Genomic DNA, 18,781 nt, shown 5'->3' with positions numbered 1-18,781 from the left:
CTAACCAGTATACTATGGATAGAATCACAGAATCATAAAAAGTTTTGGGTTGGAAGGGACCCCTAGAGGTCATCTAGTCCAACCCCCCCGCAGCGAGCAGGGACACCACTAACTAGATCAGGTTGCTCAGAGCCCTGTCCAACCTGGTCTTGAATGTTTCCAGGGATGGGGCCTGCACTACCTCTCTGGGCAACCCGTTCCAGTGTTTCACAACCCTCATTGTAAAGAACTTCTTCCTTATATCTAGCCTAAACCTACCCTGTTTTAGTTTAAAACCATTACCCCTCGTCCTGTCACTGCTGTCTCTACTAAAAAGTTTGTCCCCATCTTTCCTATAGGATCCCTTTAAGTACTGAAAGGCTGCAATCAGGTCTCCCAGCAGCCTTCTCTTCTCCAGGCTGAACAAGCCCAACTCTCTCAGCCTGTCCTCACAGGATGACAACCAAAAGTTAAATATTAGAAATTCATCTAATACATAACAACCTAGGGTGATATTCTGGCACTAATAATGTAAATTGCAAAACTCCTGCTGGCCTACACACGGCTAGCATTTTGGTGCTGCAGCCCAACATTTTTAGTTTTATGCATGATATAAGAAACAGTTGTGCCATACAATATAAACACTGATGTTAGAACAAAATACCTAGACATAAAGCTTATGTGTTTTCCTCCAGGGAACCAGTCCTCTAGTATTCAGTAACATCCTTCCCTGGAGGAAAACAAACAATCAGAAGAACAATTTGGATACTAGCCAATTAGCTACACATTAGATTACTGCTAAATCATCTATACAGCCAACTTTCTGCTTTAATTCCCATATCATTCAGTTTCTCATTTCTTTTCTGACAAATTTCATTGGAGAGCTGAACGCTGACACCCACACAAACTAATTATGAAGATCACAGCTGTCTGTGCACTGGTAAAATTCAAAATCCTTTGGCTGTGCATGACAAAGAGATTTAGAGACACAGACTACCACTCTCGAGACCCGAAAATTCAATAAATTTGATTTTAAATATAATTATGAAAGATTCCAAGTTCTCAGATACAAAGTTGCAATATGCGAGTTTCAGGGGCAAAAAAGTATGTTACTGTCTCTAGTAACATCTATCTATCATCATCGCTAAATAGCAGACAGCTCAATAGCACTGATATCTTAAATAAATGTAGACATCAGATCACCAATCACTACACAGCACGCACTAGCTACTTTGCACACGGCAATTCTAAGACTCAATATCAGCAATGTGAAAGTCCCTATCAAAATATGTAGATTCAGTTCTCAATTGTCTTCAACTCATCCCAGCTGTGTGAGAGTTCTGGCCACACATGGAAACCTTAGGGCAAGATTCACAGCCACAAAACAGCTGGGCTGCACTGGCAACAGGCACAGGCTTAAAACCCTCCTGCATACCCGAGACATTCCAGCTGCTTTGCATTTAGCTCCATTATAGCACAAAGCAGCCAGAAGAACACATCTTCACCTGCTTTAAAAACATGAAACAAAAAAGAAATTTAAGATCAATGCTAAATTTCTCAAATTCATTAGCAACATCACATAATTTGTTCCCTAGTGTTCCATTTGAAGCTTAAAAAGAACTTGCACATGAGCATTATCTTAAATTGGAAGCAAGCTATATCAAGTGTATATTAAAAACACACCTAAGGGAAAAAGTATTGCAAAAATGCTATCTTGTCCTCAGAATAAATTAATTCAAAGGATTCAGAGTAAAGGTTAAGTTTTCTTTTTTAAAACTGAAACATGTTAAGGGATAAAAAAGTGTCAAGTTGAAGTACCCACACAATCTTAAACCCACGTACTTCAAAAATCAAGCTGTTTTAAGTCCCACATTAATCTGACTTTTATAGAAACTGGTATTTTCAATTTATCATCTTGCAATCCTTAAAACATTCTAAATTTTCCTATGCTTTAAAAATGCATTTTTAGACCTTCAAATATTTACCTTCCCTAAATTTACCACAAAACTGCATTTCATTATTTTCAGAGAGCCTTGTTTCAAGGATAATTAGAATTTAGATTATTCACAGAATTTTAAATTGCCTTTTTTTCATATTCTCAAAACTCCGCCTGGTATTTTTTGATAGACATTATCAAAGAAAACATTTTCAGAAGTAAGCAACAAAAGATTTGGATCCAGGCATTAGAAGCCACACGGCATTTTTCTGTCCATAAACCATCACCAGAACTCATGGTGAAGAACTGAAACTTAGCAGGCAATTTTATTAAGAGCACAACAGCACAAGTGTACCCTTTTTGCAGCTACATTGACCCTACAGCATTAATGATCACAGATGCTTGTTTCTGTCAAGCACCAGGGCAGGTTCAACTAGAAAACACCTACCAGAGAAATATGCAGTTATATTGCAAAAGGGTTACTGACACATGGCACAAATCTAATGGGAAACAAGACATTTAAAACAGCTCAGAATTTGGGGCCATACCATCAAGTTCAAAATATCAGGCTTTAGGGGTCCATTTACCCTTTCTCTTCTATTTTACATACCTCTTCTCCTACAGAAAAAAAATTAAAAATTACACAGGAACTCCCTCAAATTAAAGTTTCCTTCAAAGAATATGGCTCTGCACTGGAGCAGACAGGCTACAGATTTATCTCAGCAATAATGCCAACAATCATAGGATGCATCAGGAATTTCCAGCTCCATTAATCGATCAATAAGAGTATGATTACACACTGGGCTACAGTGTTTTCTTCACAGCAGGACACTCCTCCCTGCCAAGAGCCCCAGGACTGGACCTACTACGACCCAGTTAGTTTGGTATTGACCACAGCAGCAGGCTACACCTCACACTGGGGGAAGCTTTCACACAAACGTATGGCTACCACAGCAAGAAGTCAACTTGGCATAAGCTGCCAGGTAAGCAGAGCCCTGCAGCCATCGCCAGCGATCCCAAACACACCATGCTGTGCTGTCCCGTCCCCTGGTCAGGGCTAACCGTCCACTCACACCTGCTGCACTGACGTAAATTAACGCAAAAGTGACAACTCAATTCTGTTATTCCCATCTCTAGCCATTGAAAAAGAGCATCGCGCAAGAAACATGAAGCGCCCTAATTTCATTACCTGAACAGAAAACAATGCAATTAATAATTAGGCTCACATTGCTCAGCAGTGTTTTTCACTGCTGCTTGGCAGTGCTTTGAAAGAGGTACTGGCTCACAAAATCAAAAGGAATGACGAAATAAAAAAGTACTACAGGGATTCAAACAGCCTGGCTTCGTATCCCAGCCCTCCAGTAGCACAGAAGCAGCAAGAAAAATCCTAAAACATATGGAGCAGTGGCAGGAAAGTACATACCACCATGTTTGCCCTGGAGGCTAAGTGCTGCTTCTTAGGCAAAGTTGAATGGACATCAAGATCTCAAAGTGAAGTTACTGAAGACTAAATAGAACTGCCAAGAGACTCTTGGTCAAGGCACAGGCAGGTCTTTCAGGCCACTTGCAGAAAACCAGAAGTTTTTTCAAGGATAGACATGCCTTAAAGCCACCTACCTTGAATACTCCCAAAACATCTACAGTAGGCATTATGTTCATTAACAAATACTTGCAGGAAAGAACTCCCTGAATAAATCAAGTTATCACATGAGTGAAAAAAGTAGTCATAAAAGTAGATTAATTGTCAATATTGTCTGGAAGTTTAGCCTGCAGGAAAGTTTATAAAAAAATTTAGCTTCCCCCTCCCACTGCTTCTTTCTATAAAGCACTGAACTAGTGTTTTAGAGAATAAAATCTTACTAAGCTTTCTTATTCATGTTTGTATTTGCAGTTTGCAAAACAGACATCAAGATGCCAAATATTTTATCAGATTATCTTTATCATTATCTTGCAGAATGGAAAAAAAAAAATCTCAGATTACTCTACTAGTATTTCATTACCATTTGGATAGATGCACAGACACCCCAATTTCAACAGCAAAACACTGCATGCTTCTGAAAATGAATTTATAAATCAATTTCCTATCTATGGGTTTATTAGAAACAACTGCAATATATCAAAACCAGCACCGTACATCCATCTTACATGGACTACTCTGTAGGTCTCACGTTCATAGAGGAACTTATGTAAAAGTTCTTTTAACAAATCAAAACATGAAATAACCAATTACAGATTAAACCAGGTGGCTCCACCTTTGACCAGACCATATCATTCTAGATTGACTTACATGCTGCTCATGAAAATAAACACCCTTTTGGAGTACTAGAGTCTAGTTTATGATTAATACATGCTAGCTAATTGACACTAACTTGTACATGCTTCACTAGAACAAACAAATGGCATATGGTTAAGACCAATACATTAAATCCACAGAACACTCACAACATTGTATCATACATATACACATCTCGGATGTCTCTACATCAGACACACGCCTCTGAGAAAACACATTTATACAGATTCTTAGTCATACATATTTCCACAACTACAGTATCTACTAATATCCTGGATTAATCCAGGGCAACGATTGTATTAGACAATACATTTTCATGCAGAACTCTGGCTTTCATCATTCCCTATACCTTGTGAGACTGACACGAAGCTCTGTTCATATGAGCAGAGATGAGTAAATGGTGCTGAATCACCAGGCTAAATGTGAAGCCTCATAAGCAAGATATAGGCAGTGTTGTTTTTTTTTTTTAACATGTGCATTTTCAGAATCACACAACACACAAATGAATTACCAACACTCAACATCCATTCTAGTTTCTATATAACCAAATGTACTCCACCAGAGTGAGTTTTACCACTGATATTCTATGTTGTCATAGTAAAGGAAAAAATAAATCACTTATTTCAATGTAAGATGTTTCAATTAGTGCTGTTGAGCTCCCTGTTACTATATAAGTCAGTGAACTTGCCATTCAGCTACAGAAGCCTGAAGAATATATGTTAGAAAGGACCACCAATCTACCAGCCCTTTATTTTTTATTTCTTTTCTTAGGCTTCATCTCGTACCACATCCAAACATTACTCACTAGAGCAGATGAACCTCTGACCGGGTCCAGTGTGGCTATTCTTCTGGTATGCTGCAGTTCACCAGGATACTGGATTACTGGAATCCATACTGGCTATCTTCAGTGCCTGCAAATCTTCACTTCACAATGCAAAATGTAAAAGCAGCAAATTAATCCAAATTAACTTTAAAAACCTGAGAAGAATTAATTATCAGGGTTTCCATTACCATGGAATACGGGTCTTCCCGCTGTGTCATTAATTCTGAAAGCACCCAATTCTATCAGACAATCTGACCGATGCTACCAGAATGAGATGCAGCACTGACAGAATCACATGGAATTGCTATAAACACTGCATTTGGTGCTCAGAGTTAAATAAGCACAAATGCTCTGATTTTGTTCAATATGCAAACAGCTAATTATTCACAGACACAAATATTTGTGAATATAGACACACTGATTTGTGAATTCTAGAAAATGCTCTCATTCTCCAAACACTGGCTTCCTGGGATCAATCAATAACAGTACCACGCTGCCCAGCTAACATCTCTAAATTAGTTCTGTGTTCAGACATTAACATCTCTCCCACAAACTGAAGGGCCATACATTTACAGCAAACGGGTATAGACAATTAAAAACCCAAACACTAAGGATACAGTCCCATCACATTCTTCATTCTATTCCTGATGTGGGACTTAATATCTGACCACTGGAAAACCATATTGCTTGCTATCACCTGGCTTCTCATATAAATCCTACCACAGATGATCAGCATTGCAGAAAAGGATTTGAAGCCAAGGTTTGCTGCAAGGACAGGGGTGTCAGGATAAAGAGTTCTGAGGAATGAGCTATTCAGAGGCGAGCAGCGAAGCCCAGCCCATGAGCAGCTCTTAATAGCGTGCTGTCACATGCTCATCATGCCTGGTGAGTCTTGGAGAGCAGCAATGTCTTCTGCTGGGAGAGTGGGGTACCGCTGGAGCCAACTCCATGAAAGGAATACACAGGCCAGTACAAGAGTCACTGAAGTACAAGATTTCATGTGGATTTTGTGTTCTCTATCTCACACTCTCCAGAGGGTATGGCTGAATGCCTTCCCCAACATCCAGACAGGGAGCAAGATTCCCACGGCCCTACACAGAGAAGAATAAAGTCTCTGTGGGGGCTAGAGCTATGGGTGCTGACTGGAAAGAATTTAAAGTTACCCAAAAGAGTTAATATTTGCATATCTAAAAGCACCTCTATCCAAAGCTAGCTCTCACCACCTCCTCTTCCTCCATACCAGAGGCTAACATTTCCTCTTGGAGGTTATTCTTGCTTCCAAACATAGGTGACTGCAGAAACTAAATTAATGCTGAGTACTCAGCATGAAAATACACTTTTTTCAGACCCATACAATGCAGCTTTTTGTTAATGCACATGGCATTCGGTCTCCAGTACCGCAGCTTGTTGCAATATAAGCATGCAAGTTTAAAGAAGTATGTGCAGAATGCTAAAGGAAACAATTTAAATGTGAGGAGGAATATGTGGTAGAAGAAATTCTGACATCTATGCAATACCTGGGTATTGCAGTATTGAGCAGGGGAGGAGACATCCCAAAAACAGATCCACAATAATTTTCCATTTAGTCCATGGAAGATGTGGATGCAACCAGCTTTTCTCATACCATGGACAGAAATACAGCTATAAATCTTCAACACAGAGAAAACAATTACACAATAGACAGTGTACTGTCTAGCTGAAAAGCTTAAATAATGAACGTCCTTTTTCTCTTTCAGTAAAGAAGTTCTTCTAAATAATACAAAGAATAGTTTTAAGAAAGCTGTACTTCAAAGGACTCTCCAGCTAGGACTCCAGCCATTTTTCATTTAAACTTCCCAAAATCCAGGGCCCACGGTACAAACAAGACACTTTCCTACTTATTAAAGGATTGATGCACAGAGGATGCAACCCGCTGTCTCTCAGAGCAGGTTGCTGACTATGTACTTCCATGGCTCGCTGACCCACAGGGCAAGAAAATAAGCTGCCTTTCCAGGCACAAGTTAGGGAAAGTAGGGAGAGGAGTAATTCAGGAAAACAGGGGTGACTTGGAGACAATCGAAAGGTCTACCTTTACAAGAACTACACATGCACTGTGTTTAGTCTTTTGCTCACAATTCCCAACACTCTTATCGCCCAGCTAATGACCTTGAAACTTGCCAGTTACAAACAAAACCTGCATATAACAGCAATTAAAGAGATTGCACAGATACTTCAATTACAGCAGTTCTTCCATCCACGGTACAACAATGCAGGAAAGTATGTGCCACATCACTGTTTATCGAAGAGAAAGGCTTGATCTACCCTGATTAGACAGCCAATAAAGAGACTGGAGGATATTCAACAAGCAAAGGGTAAAGGCAACGCTCCAACACCCTCCAAGCCTTTAAGACACTACAGTAACGTGTCACAAGAAACACACTGCTCAGCTGGGTTATCTGGGACAGAAAGTGGCTTCCTCTAGAAAGCGAGAAATTCTGCACTGACTTGACAGGCTCACATTCAGAAGAGTAGTGGAATACACAGAACTAGGCATTTGCAAATGAATTGGAAGGAGTGAGGTAACGCAACCTATAGGCAAAAGTGCTGTTACAGTAATCCAGGTACTGGCTTGTAAAAGGCGACAAGAATCTGAATATTTTACCTAACAGGATCTTTGGCTTAGTTGCAAAAGGACACAAGTTTCAAAATTTAAAAAGTTTAAAAAACAACCATACAATTCACAAAATCTACCAGTAGCAGCTAATGCATGCAAACAGTAATGTTGAAGGCAGCTTGCACCTTTGTTACAGTTAACCACACAGGTATCAAAACCATACATGCACCATCTTGTACATCGCTGCTTCTAGAAACTCATTTGCCTAATTCCTTCCACACAAGAGAAAATACTTCTTTTACTGCTGGGTACCGCATTCTCCCATGTACTATATTTTCCTAAGTTTATACCTGTGTGCACTCAGTAATGTTACTTCAGGTAACTTCAGCATTTCCGCCTTGTCATTTATGGCCATGTACATTTATTAATGTTGTACACTGGCATTTTTAAATCAGCATTGCAACTCAGGCTGTGTTTTGTTTTTTTATTTCTTTGCATTCTCATCTCACAGGAACAACACACAAAGTAATGCAGAATGCTATGTAGCTTCACACTTCTGAGGTGTATACTGACTATCATCATCACCCTTAAGAGCAAAATCTCACAGCACTGTTGCCTTTACCTGCACCGCTGGCATTTATTGCCTGTTGTTCGAAAATATCCCAGAAGAATCATGCAGGAGCATTTACAACCTCCCTAATTAGAGATAACTGCAAGGCAGCCTCACAACCTTTCCCCTAAGTTTACCAGGCTATTGGGGCAGCCAGGCATCACGACGTAATTAGACACCCCATGCTGCTTTGAAGCTTCTATAGTTAAACGGGAAACAAAAGAAGAACAAAAAAACAAGCAGTGCAGAAAGGCTAAAATACCATGTGGTTAATTCTCCTGAATCAACAACAAGCTGCCTCCTTGGTCTCGAGACTCAGTTATCTGATGTAATTGGTTTTAATAACACGGAATGCGAAATAACGGAGAGAAGTGTTTGGCTCTGTGCAAGAACTGGTGTAGAAGCTGGTAAGATCCATAAGGATCCGGAAAGGGTCAACAGAAAAATACAACCAATACCCTCATTCATATATCATTGGCTCCCTAAAGCAAGTCACAACAGTGTCCTGACACTTGTCTAAGGACACCTGTATAATCATTGTGGTAAAACTTGTAGAGGAAACATTTTAAAAAGTGACTAACTTCTGCCTCAAAATCTCATTTGTACAATAATACTTGAACATCCTGCTCTCACTACCACGAAGACAAAGGTCAACAAGAGTAGGGTTAACACTTTGAACATACCTCTCCCTAAAAGCAGGGTCTCCACAGGGGACTTGTTTCAATTCAGATGATCATCTTGTAATCAGGCAGCTTTACAATCCAAACACTGACTTTCACCACCTGTTGCTTTGAGACATTTTAGCCTTTTCTAATCACCTGTTCAAAATGCATTTTAATTCTTAGGATATAACACTTGATTTCATCAAATAAATAGATAGCCTACTTCACTATTGTCTGGAAAGTAACATTTTCCCCTCTTTTTAAAAAAAATCAACATTGGTAGTTTTGAAGGGAGGGAGGAATGCACCAGTAACACCAAAGCTGGAAATTTTCGTCCCTAATTCTGTAGCCTTGCCCACCTTATCCAGTGGCCAGCACTTACCAGGTTCCACATGCTCAGTAATGCAGCAAAGCTTTTTGTGTAACATACCAACAACACCGGAAGCCAACAGATTTAATTCATCAATGAATTGGCACTTAGAACAGAAAATGAAAACTCAGAATCCACTTTCTCAACAGAGACCGAGTAGAATGAACCATGGAGGCAAACATCTCGCTGCTCTCCATCTGCTCTTGCTTTGTTTTATATATACAAAATTACATATTGAAATGTATATTAAGTGCGTAGAGACAAAGCGTACACAATGCCCTCTACTGACTGAAGTCCGACACACAAGCATCCTCCAACACACACCCCCCACCCCGTACATGATCTCTAATGAATGCTTGACAGGACCATACCAGCGTGTGTGTATCGATTCTTGTTACTTGCTGGTATAGCAAAAGGCATCTCCTTCAATTCAGCAATCACCAAGGCTTTTTCAGAACCCAGTTTTAAGGCCTAGGGTTTCTCTGCTTTTGTTCTTCCTACCTGGTGATACACATAGGACAGTGGAAAAAATGAAACCAATCGACACCTACCCACATACCAGCACCCAAAGCTCTTGCCATTTTGCACTACATTCATCAGCATTCATTTCCTCCCCTACACTTAGGTATTTTAACGAAATAACAGGGAGCTGGGAGGGGGAAGTCAAGCAGGAAAACGGAGCTGAGAGACTCTGACTGCTACTTTCAGGCCACCCCATTTGCAGTTCCTTCCCTCTGCTCTCTTCATGAGTGCTGGCATTTTACCTTTGAACTTGAATACAAACTGGAAACATCAAATACAGAAGGAGATCATTAACGTCTCCCCTCCTCCATCTCCATATCAAACAAACTTCTTTAGAGTCCACTTCTATGACTTGAGAGGGAAAAGCCACTTTAGACCAAAGTTTAGACACACACCTTTCCAACAGTGACTGGCCATAATGTACTATTCATAAGTACCTATAGATGGGCATAAAAGAGATGTAGATCGAGGTTCTTGAAGAGGGGGTGAAGGGAGATTCCTGCTATTGTTTCTATACTCACCCAAGGCCCAGTATGATGCAGCTTCCAGAGGTGCAGCACTGCTGTAGAGAGCATGGATATACATGAGGTGAATCATCAGCTCAGCCAGACACCACCAAAAGAAAACACGAATTACGCCCATGATTAAGATGCTGAGATTGGTCTTCAAATTGAAGGCTTCTTGTCTCCTCATCTAAAGAAGAAATCCAAAGACATTATATGGCACACAACTGACTGTTTTACTCAAATACTCATCCTGAGAATTTTTTTAAATTTCATTTGCTATTCATTACTAAGCAGACCATTTGACAACGCCATTTCGAAATTCCTGACATACTCTTGAGGGAGATTGGTCTGTCCACTCTCAATCTCAGTAAGCAGTAGAAATCAACAAGCGGCCAAATGTGAACAGAACTGCACCAAACTGTTGTAGAAGAGGCCAAGTGCTGTTAACCTGAACAGAATCCAGGCATGAGACTAATTCCTGTAACTTAACCAGCCTCAGAGATAATCAAAGAAGTTTAAAGAAACTACAGCTAGGAAGGCTTTGACTGCTTGCACTTAAAATACCTCCAACTTCTACCAGGCTGCATGAGATTGATTATTTGAGGACAGTTCTTCATTCTTCTCCTGTGGCATTGCCAAGGTCAGCAAGACCTACACGGTGTACTGAACAAATGGCAGTTAAGTGCAAGTTAAGTATCAGATAAGACAAGGTTTGCAGTTCACAGGCTTCTCCAGATGCCCCAGACTCTTATGTTGCCGACTATAGCAAACACATTGGTATACCATTCTTTTACCTTCTTTCCGCAGTGAAAGAGAATATGATCAAATAACAGAAACATAGGATTGCCTAAAAATGTAGTAATGTTTTGTACATCCATCATTGTTGTGTGCACAACATCTCCTTCTCCAGTCTCTAACTGGCCACCAAAAATGCACCTACAAGATAGCCAACCAACCTCCTTCATAACTGCAAACACACAGTACAGCTAACACGCAGTTAGTGCTGCTCACTTACAAATGAAGCAGGATGCTCATTTTGAAGGTTCACTTGTACCAGCTAGATGAAAGCTTGGAGACTACCACTTAGTTGCAGGGATTTGCACAACAGGCCTTCAAACCCATGACTAGAACTGCTATACCCTGCTTCAACCCAGAAATTCAACAAGGCCACTGATGAAGTGTCACAGTCTCTCATTTTTGCCTGGCAATGGATGCCAATTGCCAGCACTGGTATTGCACTGTTTGGGCCATGCAGCAGTTTTTCTGTCTCCCTCTCCAGGACTTCTGCTTTCCAGTGTGCTCAGCAGGATCTCCCACCTCAGTCTCAATTTCAGTTAAAAGGTTCTGCAGGTGGTCTTTTCTGATAGCAGCAATAAATGCACTCTTTGTATTGTGCACTTTGAATCAACTGCTGGGTACTGCAAACTTCAGAGACCTTCTCCAACCTCAACTGTCAAGGCAACACCCTCTGCTCAGGCAAGAGCTCTGACAACACACTTCAAACACCAACAAGAAACACATTAAGGTTGTTCAGTTTGTTCTGTCTTCTTTACGGCTTTAAGAAAACAAGTCTGTGCATATTTAAACGAGAACCCACTGCAAATACGGACATCCCATCTCAATCTTCCTTTTTCTCCTCACACCAAGAATACAGGTGGCCTTTGCTGAGCCATATCAGATGAGCTCAGTTTCAATGCAAGACCTCGCCCCCCCCCAATTGTTCCTAACAGCTACCTCCAAGCTGCTCTCAACCTGGGAGTCTCACACATCTACTGGAACGTTCCTTAAAAAACTCTTCCTTTGCTAGGGGTACAAGAACATAGGTGGAATTTAACACACTTCAAAAGCTACAAAACAATAAGCAGTAAAAAAAGAAAAACACCTCAGTTTCTATGCAAGTCTATGCGGACTTTTCCTACAACTTCCGACCCAGGATAACAACATTGAGCCTTGCCTCTTCTAAAGCTACTGAAGACAAATGAGCATAGGACTTGTCACTCAGAGGTCCACCAGAATCTCAGTTTTCACCTTCATAAAGCTCAGTTTATTTGCTGTGGCTTCAGAAAATTTCCAAGTATAAACAGAAGCAAGCAATGCCTAGGCTTCTATACATAAACTGAAACAGTTGTTTTAATTTCTGAAACGTCCACTCATCCACTTTATCCCAATGACGTTAGCTATAGACAGCACGGGTGGTGGTTTCGCATATCACTCCGGTGTGCAAGCAAATAAGTAAAGCAATAAAGCACAGAAGTCTGGGGTTTGGCCCTGTCACGTAGAAGCAGGCTTGAAAAGCAGCCTGCAAGGCACTAGAAAAAATGTGCAGTAAGATAGGAAGGTCTTTCATATTAAAGGAGCTGGTCAGCTTGCTAAAGTCTGAGGAAAAGCATTCCAAATAAATCATCAGCTGTTTTCACACCAACATGAGGGACACTGGGGTCTTCAGGAATTCCCAATACAAACCAGCAGCTTTCTGTGACTCTGAAATCTGTTTCAGAGTTAACAGCCAGCTGCTACTGAAAATGTTGCTTTATTCCACCTGACAGAGGAAAGCAAAACAAAAATCTAGCTCAGCAGCTACGTGCTAAAATTATGAACACTCTCCAAATGTTACAACATGTGTCACTGGCTCCCTGGTTGAGAGGATGAATCTAATGCCAGACAAAAAAACATCTTGTAAAGTAAAAGAACTTTGGGAGGAAGGTTTGTCTTAAACACGATATCCAAGACATTGTCAAATTCCCAATGCTATGCTCAAAATTGTCCAGTCTTCACAATCCGAGAACGTTGTTTGATATTTTCAAAATCACGTGGAAGATTGCTTTAGACACCCAAACACTTCTTAAACTCCGAGGACTAAGTAAAAATTTAAATTCTTGAAATCATTAGTAATGACAAAAAAATATTACAGAACCAGTTACAGACGCTTTAACTGCAGTCAAAATATACATGAATGAAAACTCCTTTTCTGTAGTTCGGCTTTGGTCAGGGTTTTTTTTCCTCCCCCTTCCCCCCCCCCCCAGTACCTCGTGAGGGAAAAATATTTCAGAAGGAGAGAGATCAGAGTCTGATAAAGAAGATTAGTCATCCAGCCTTCAAAAACTGTTTTGCTTTCTAAGCACTACATATAAAGAGTTATTTTGACAATATGTTTTGACTAAATATATTCTCAGTGTTAGTCACCAGCCTTATGTGAGTTCAGTATTATGCCATGGCTGGCATACAAACATGAATACCCAAGACAGGTTTCTAACTACAGCCTCACCTTTCACATGCAGCGTACTTCAACACTTACAGAGAAAAGGATATTAGATACAGCCTAACATTAGGAACACCTTCTGTTTGAAAGTCTCATCAGTAGCAATTTTTGACAAGTAGGTAACTAGAAAATAAATAGAAACTCAGGCTTACCTATAAACCACATTATGAAACACACTATTAAAAAAGTTCTCAAGGAAAACTGGATGAAATTGCCTACATAACACACTCTCATGCTTGGTATTGACATTTCTCAAGATGAGGAAAAAAACAACCTATCATGCTTCAATCTACTCAAAGTACAGGATTTGTGTCTAGATTTGGCATCTGAAAAGACATCACCAGCCGCTTCAATAGTTCTTCACCCAATCCACCCGAGGTGCAGATGCACTAAAAATCTGTAACTGCTTGATCTCAAGAACACTGTTACCTGCTTACTGAATTCATCAAAATTCAAAAGCGGTCCATTGTGGAACGTGGGATAATAAAACACGTATGCCAGCATCCACAGGAACGAGTGGGATGACTTCTGGGCAGGTCCATGCCAGCAGTACTCCAAGCTGAAGCTAGTGCAGAAGAGACAGCGGACAGACACTGTGAAGAGCAGCAGATAATACTCGTTTTCTGTGTCGTACCACTTTCTCTGTAAGACAAAACAAAGCCGGATCACAATGGTGCAAAGCAGTATATTTTCAATATGGCAGGAGAGCGATGTCCACCCAGACCCTAACTTTCAGGGTCACCAGCAGCAGGAAGCATCCTCCGTCAGTTGGAACGAGCATCTGAAGTGAACAGCACCACTTAATGCATGAACAACAAACACTGGCTGTTGATGGAGAAAGAGCTACTGCAACCAGTACAAAGAGATAATAGCTTGATTTCAGAAATATATTAGGTTGTGAAGAACTATGACAGCAGAGAGCTGTTCTTACAGGATGCCATTATCTCCCTCAGGTTTGGTCCAGTAATACAATATCCAAACTAGCTGGCAACCCTACAGACAGCCAAGGGACTGCTAGGGCTGAAGCCAAGGCAGCTGTCCAGATCTGAAGAGAATCAAGTCACTCCTAAGGAAGCCCAAGACTGGAAAGATGCTAGTGAGCCTTTATCTAGTTTTTGACACCATCACACCTATTTCCCACAGCAAGAACACATCATCACAAGAAAACTTGGAAACACCAGCAGACAGTCTGGCTGATTACATTTATATTGCAGTGGGCTTTTTCCCCCCTCAGTGAGACACAAATCTGTCTACACCATGTGAGGAGACCCTACCCACTCATCTCCCCTCTGCCACCCCACTGAACATCAGAACAACAAGCCTTTAAACACATGTCCAAGTTCTTCCCCTTAGTCCAAGTAAATGCAATAAGGACATTTCCTCACAACTGAGCAGCAGTTTGTCTAAAATCTGTACTGCCCAGCAAAAGTCCTTAGAGAAAAACTGAGCTTGCACCAACCAGTCATAAGCAAGCAATTCATCTGGTACAAACCACAGTGCTGGCGAAACAGTCTCCTTTCCCATACAGAAGCCTGCAGTCACCAATAAAGCATGGACAGGCTTGACTAAGCAGCTCCTGGATATGAACCCAAAATCCAGCATCTTGTTATGATTATAGCTCCAACAAATAAGAAATGTGTTTACTAGAGCACTAGTGAAGTATCACTGTGCTCCAGCTCTCCTGACTACCACTTACACATTAAGGCACATACTTTCATCACAATGCACCAGCCAACATGATTGAGAAACACAACTTTTCTAACTGGAGCAGCTCCAGCATAAGTCACTGCAGCTCTACCACCTAAGGTTTTTCCAGCCAACCTCTGCTTACATCAACTGAAGGGATAGCACTCTGTCATAAAGATAACTGCCATAATGGACAAACACCACCATAATTAATTTGATGCTTAATTAGTCTTTCTCACATTACCTTAGCTTCTTCCACAGCTGGTACGCGTAAAGTGGATAGCAGGATAAGGGAGCACAACCATGTCAGGAGTGACAGCTGAAACTGAGCCACAGCAAATGAAATAGTTGCATGTAACAAAATGACAGCAAAGCCCTTGATTCCCAGTAACAACCAGCAGGCAGCCATTCCATAAACCATTAAGCACCATGGTTTATACTGTTAGAAAAATAAAAAAGAACAATTTTTAGTTTTATTATTTCTAAAGGAAATCAAGCACTCACTATTTGTGCTGTCCTATGCAGGGTCTACAGTAGAAACAAATGCAGTCAACAAGGTTAAGAACACATAAAACAACTCGGGGAAACCCAACTGTATCCATAAAAATGGAAGATAAGGGGGTTCTGTAGCAGCACATGCGAAACTAAGAGCCTTCCTGATCTGAGGGACCACACAACTTCTTTCTTTGCTTCCGCAAACTAGCAGGTGTGACACCACATGCCAGTCATTTCCCAGAACCATGCAATCATGCCAAAACCCAAGCAGTCATCACTTTATAGTCTTGGAAGGGAATAACTACACCCTCCTTTTGTGTAACAGGTCAATTGACACTGGTTAATGGTTCACAACAAGTAACATGCTTTCAAGGGTTAGAAGCTGAAGTCTCCAAACACAGACCTCAGGCAACCTACCTACTCATGCTCACCTGTGCATCGTTACAGACCCACTCACACAATTCACCCCACAGAATGGGATTTCCCACACTCTGTAGCCCCAAAGCCAAGGTTCCCATGCCCACACTTAACTGAATCCCACAGAAACTCCCCGCTGTGAAGAAATTCCATACATACCTTCTCCGCCAAGAGCCTGGACACTTGCGATACCAGCAGGTGACCAGCCAGAAGCCACAGTATACGTTCCCTTCCCCATTCAATCCAGTAGCTCCACTCAAAGTCCATGGGGTCCTGGGGCATCAAGGGAACTGGTCAGTATGTGCATCTGGCCATAAAAGCATGCTCTTACAGGACAAGGAAAATTTCCGTAACACATCAGGTCTGTTACCCAACACCACAGAACTCAACACCTGGGGAAAGTCTTGTTTCAGCAATGCAGTCTGATCGCTTACAGCTGTGACTTCCAAGAGTTCCATTTGACTTCAAGTGGTGTGAAATTCAGAAAAAGAGCTTCAGATGGTGTCGTAACTCCTAAACCCCATGCTAGCATTGAACCGGACTGAGCAGCAATCACTGCCATTCCCCATGAACACCGTGGGAGTCTTCTAACCACAAAGCAGGCAGGGAGGCACTCATATGCACACACGTCTCCTCAGGACATGTGGAACAGGCTGGTGATTACACAGAGATGCAGCCCGGAACAAGGGTCCCACTTCTCAGAGCTTCCTACCCCAACATGTCCTTGCTTTGGTTCCCCATCAGGAAGCTTCTTGGAAAACAAATTAGTCTGCTACTACTCTTCCTGGCCATCTCTTCAAATCCAAATTCACACCTCTGCTTGCCCTGATCCTTTTAATTTTAGGATTTCTTCCTTTAGAAGGGAAAAAAAAACCGCAGTTTTGCACTATCCTTAACTCGTGCAAAGTTTATCCAGGAATTTTTCTTTTTTCAACTTCTGTCAGCCTTTTTAAGAAAGGCAACACAGAAGCAGAGCACTGCTCTTCCTGTGCGTGCCCCTCACCTCTCCTGTGGGGTTCAGAGAGCAACTCTGCTCTGCCTTACAAAACCAAGAGCTTGGGTAAAAATGGACCTTGCTGGAAGAGTGTTAAGAGATTGATTATAAAGATTGATTATAGAATAGAATAAAATCATAGAGCTAGAAGGTAGACTCAGTTGTGTAAACACAGCTGTGTTAAGACACCATACAATCGGTATGTTGCAATTGGGATAGAAACCAATTGTATGGATTGTATCAAACAGAATTCACAAAAGAAGATGAAGGACAGACGACGACTCCGAGACGACCCTGAAACCAACCAAGGCCTGAAACCAGCGAGGGAGAATTCTACGAAGACAGAAGAATAGAAAGAATTTAATAAATTATGTACTTAAAGGAACGGAACGGTTGCTTAGAAACTTGTGAAGATTCTAGACTTGATGTAATCGGTTTAATAAATGTATATAAACTGGTCTAGCGAGTTAAGCTTTGCCACTCACTGAGGTGATGGCCCAACTCTGAGTTGTGAATAAAGCAATACCTAGTGTAACCCACTCGTGTGAGGACAAAATCTTTAACAAAGAGAATTTTCACTCCCTGTTTCAGCAAAGCCTAGGTGGGATCAGATGAACCAGTTCAGCTAGAGATTCCTGTGACACAGCGTTTTTACCTAAATTAGGTAAGAGGGATCTGTTGGTAGCCTTGTGTCCCCTACAGAGCCCCACTAAAAGTTCATCTCCACAATTGCTTTATAGTTTTCTGGAAAGGACATGTCAAGGGTCCTTGTCAGCAGTGACAGTGGGCCAAAACACCAGAATACTTCCATTAGACATATATTCCTGGTCTTGTGTAAGTCATCCTCAAAGTTAGTTGCATTATTGCATATGTTAGTTGCACTTCTTCAAAATGAAGTGAGGTTAAAAGCAAGCAACGGCAGGGGAGGTTTGGTGGTTTTTTTTGTTCAAGGTAGAGGTGTGCTAGTTTTCTTACTCATTTTTTGAGACCAAGCTTGTTTCTTTAGGCCCTTATGCCTCAAAAAAATCTGTTCTCCTTTATGCTGGACTACAGGCCAACTAAGAGGAAAATGTGTGCTCACTGCTGTTAAGCATTATCCAAGCCGTCAGTGACAGGAAAAAGGGGGAAAAAGGCTGCAGGAAATGTCAAGGGTGATCACAGCTTTTAAGGCCAAACAGAAGGCTATTATGTGATGTAACAAAGGAGAAACACTTAAGGCCAGGGATCAAGAAAAGAAACAAAACTCTGGTTATGATTCTTAGATCACCACACCTGTCAAGGCCGCCTTCCTCATTAGAAACAAAAAGACTAAAATGAACTATCAACATCCAAATCTGCAAAGCTACTACAAACCTCTGAAGCTAAATCAGAAGCTCGGTGAGCAAAGGGCATAGAGACATGATGTTAGCATTATTGCCACAAAATATAAGATGCTGGTACCAGTCATCCATCCTACCTTTTTGAGGCCCCGAAAGACAGTCCCTGGTTCCAGCCCAAACCTTCTGTCCATTGCAGCTTCATACTCTGCAGAGAGGAACAAACTTTTGCTAAGGACACAGCAGTCAGAGTATGGAGAGTCAAAGACATAACCTCTGCTGCTCAAGAGTAACACATTCCTACATTGCCTCTGCCAACG

The 18,781-nt window shown here is 41.2% G+C and overlaps 1 protein-coding gene across 4 annotated transcripts in view; it reads right to left on the bottom strand.

Moving 5' to 3' along the window:
• HHAT (hedgehog acyltransferase) overlaps positions 1–18,781 on the bottom strand; it is a 195,648-nt gene that overhangs the window by 142,624 nt on the left and 34,243 nt on the right. For 3 of the 4 annotated variants that reach the window (XM_075412933.1, XM_075412935.1, XM_075412932.1), the window contains 5 exons: positions 18,602–18,669; positions 16,311–16,424; positions 15,484–15,678; positions 13,983–14,195; positions 10,310–10,481 (listed from right to left, as the gene is read on the bottom strand). In XM_075412933.1, the coding sequence (XP_075269048.1) occupies positions 10,310–10,481; positions 13,983–14,195; positions 15,484–15,678; positions 16,311–16,424; positions 18,602–18,655 (748 nt within the window). In that variant the 5' untranslated portion in view covers positions 18,656–18,669. The remainder of the gene's footprint in view (positions 1–10,309; positions 10,482–13,982; positions 14,196–15,483; positions 15,679–16,310; positions 16,425–18,601; positions 18,670–18,781) is intronic. The other variant, XM_075412934.1, reaches the window with a different exon arrangement.

This window comes from Opisthocomus hoazin, chromosome 2 (genome assembly GCF_030867145.1).
Source record: "Opisthocomus hoazin isolate bOpiHoa1 chromosome 2, bOpiHoa1.hap1, whole genome shotgun sequence".
Lineage (NCBI taxonomy): Eukaryota > Metazoa > Chordata > Aves > Opisthocomiformes > Opisthocomidae > Opisthocomus > Opisthocomus hoazin.
Note: the sequence above shows the minus strand (reverse complement) of the source record. Positions and strands in the feature narration are given on the sequence as shown.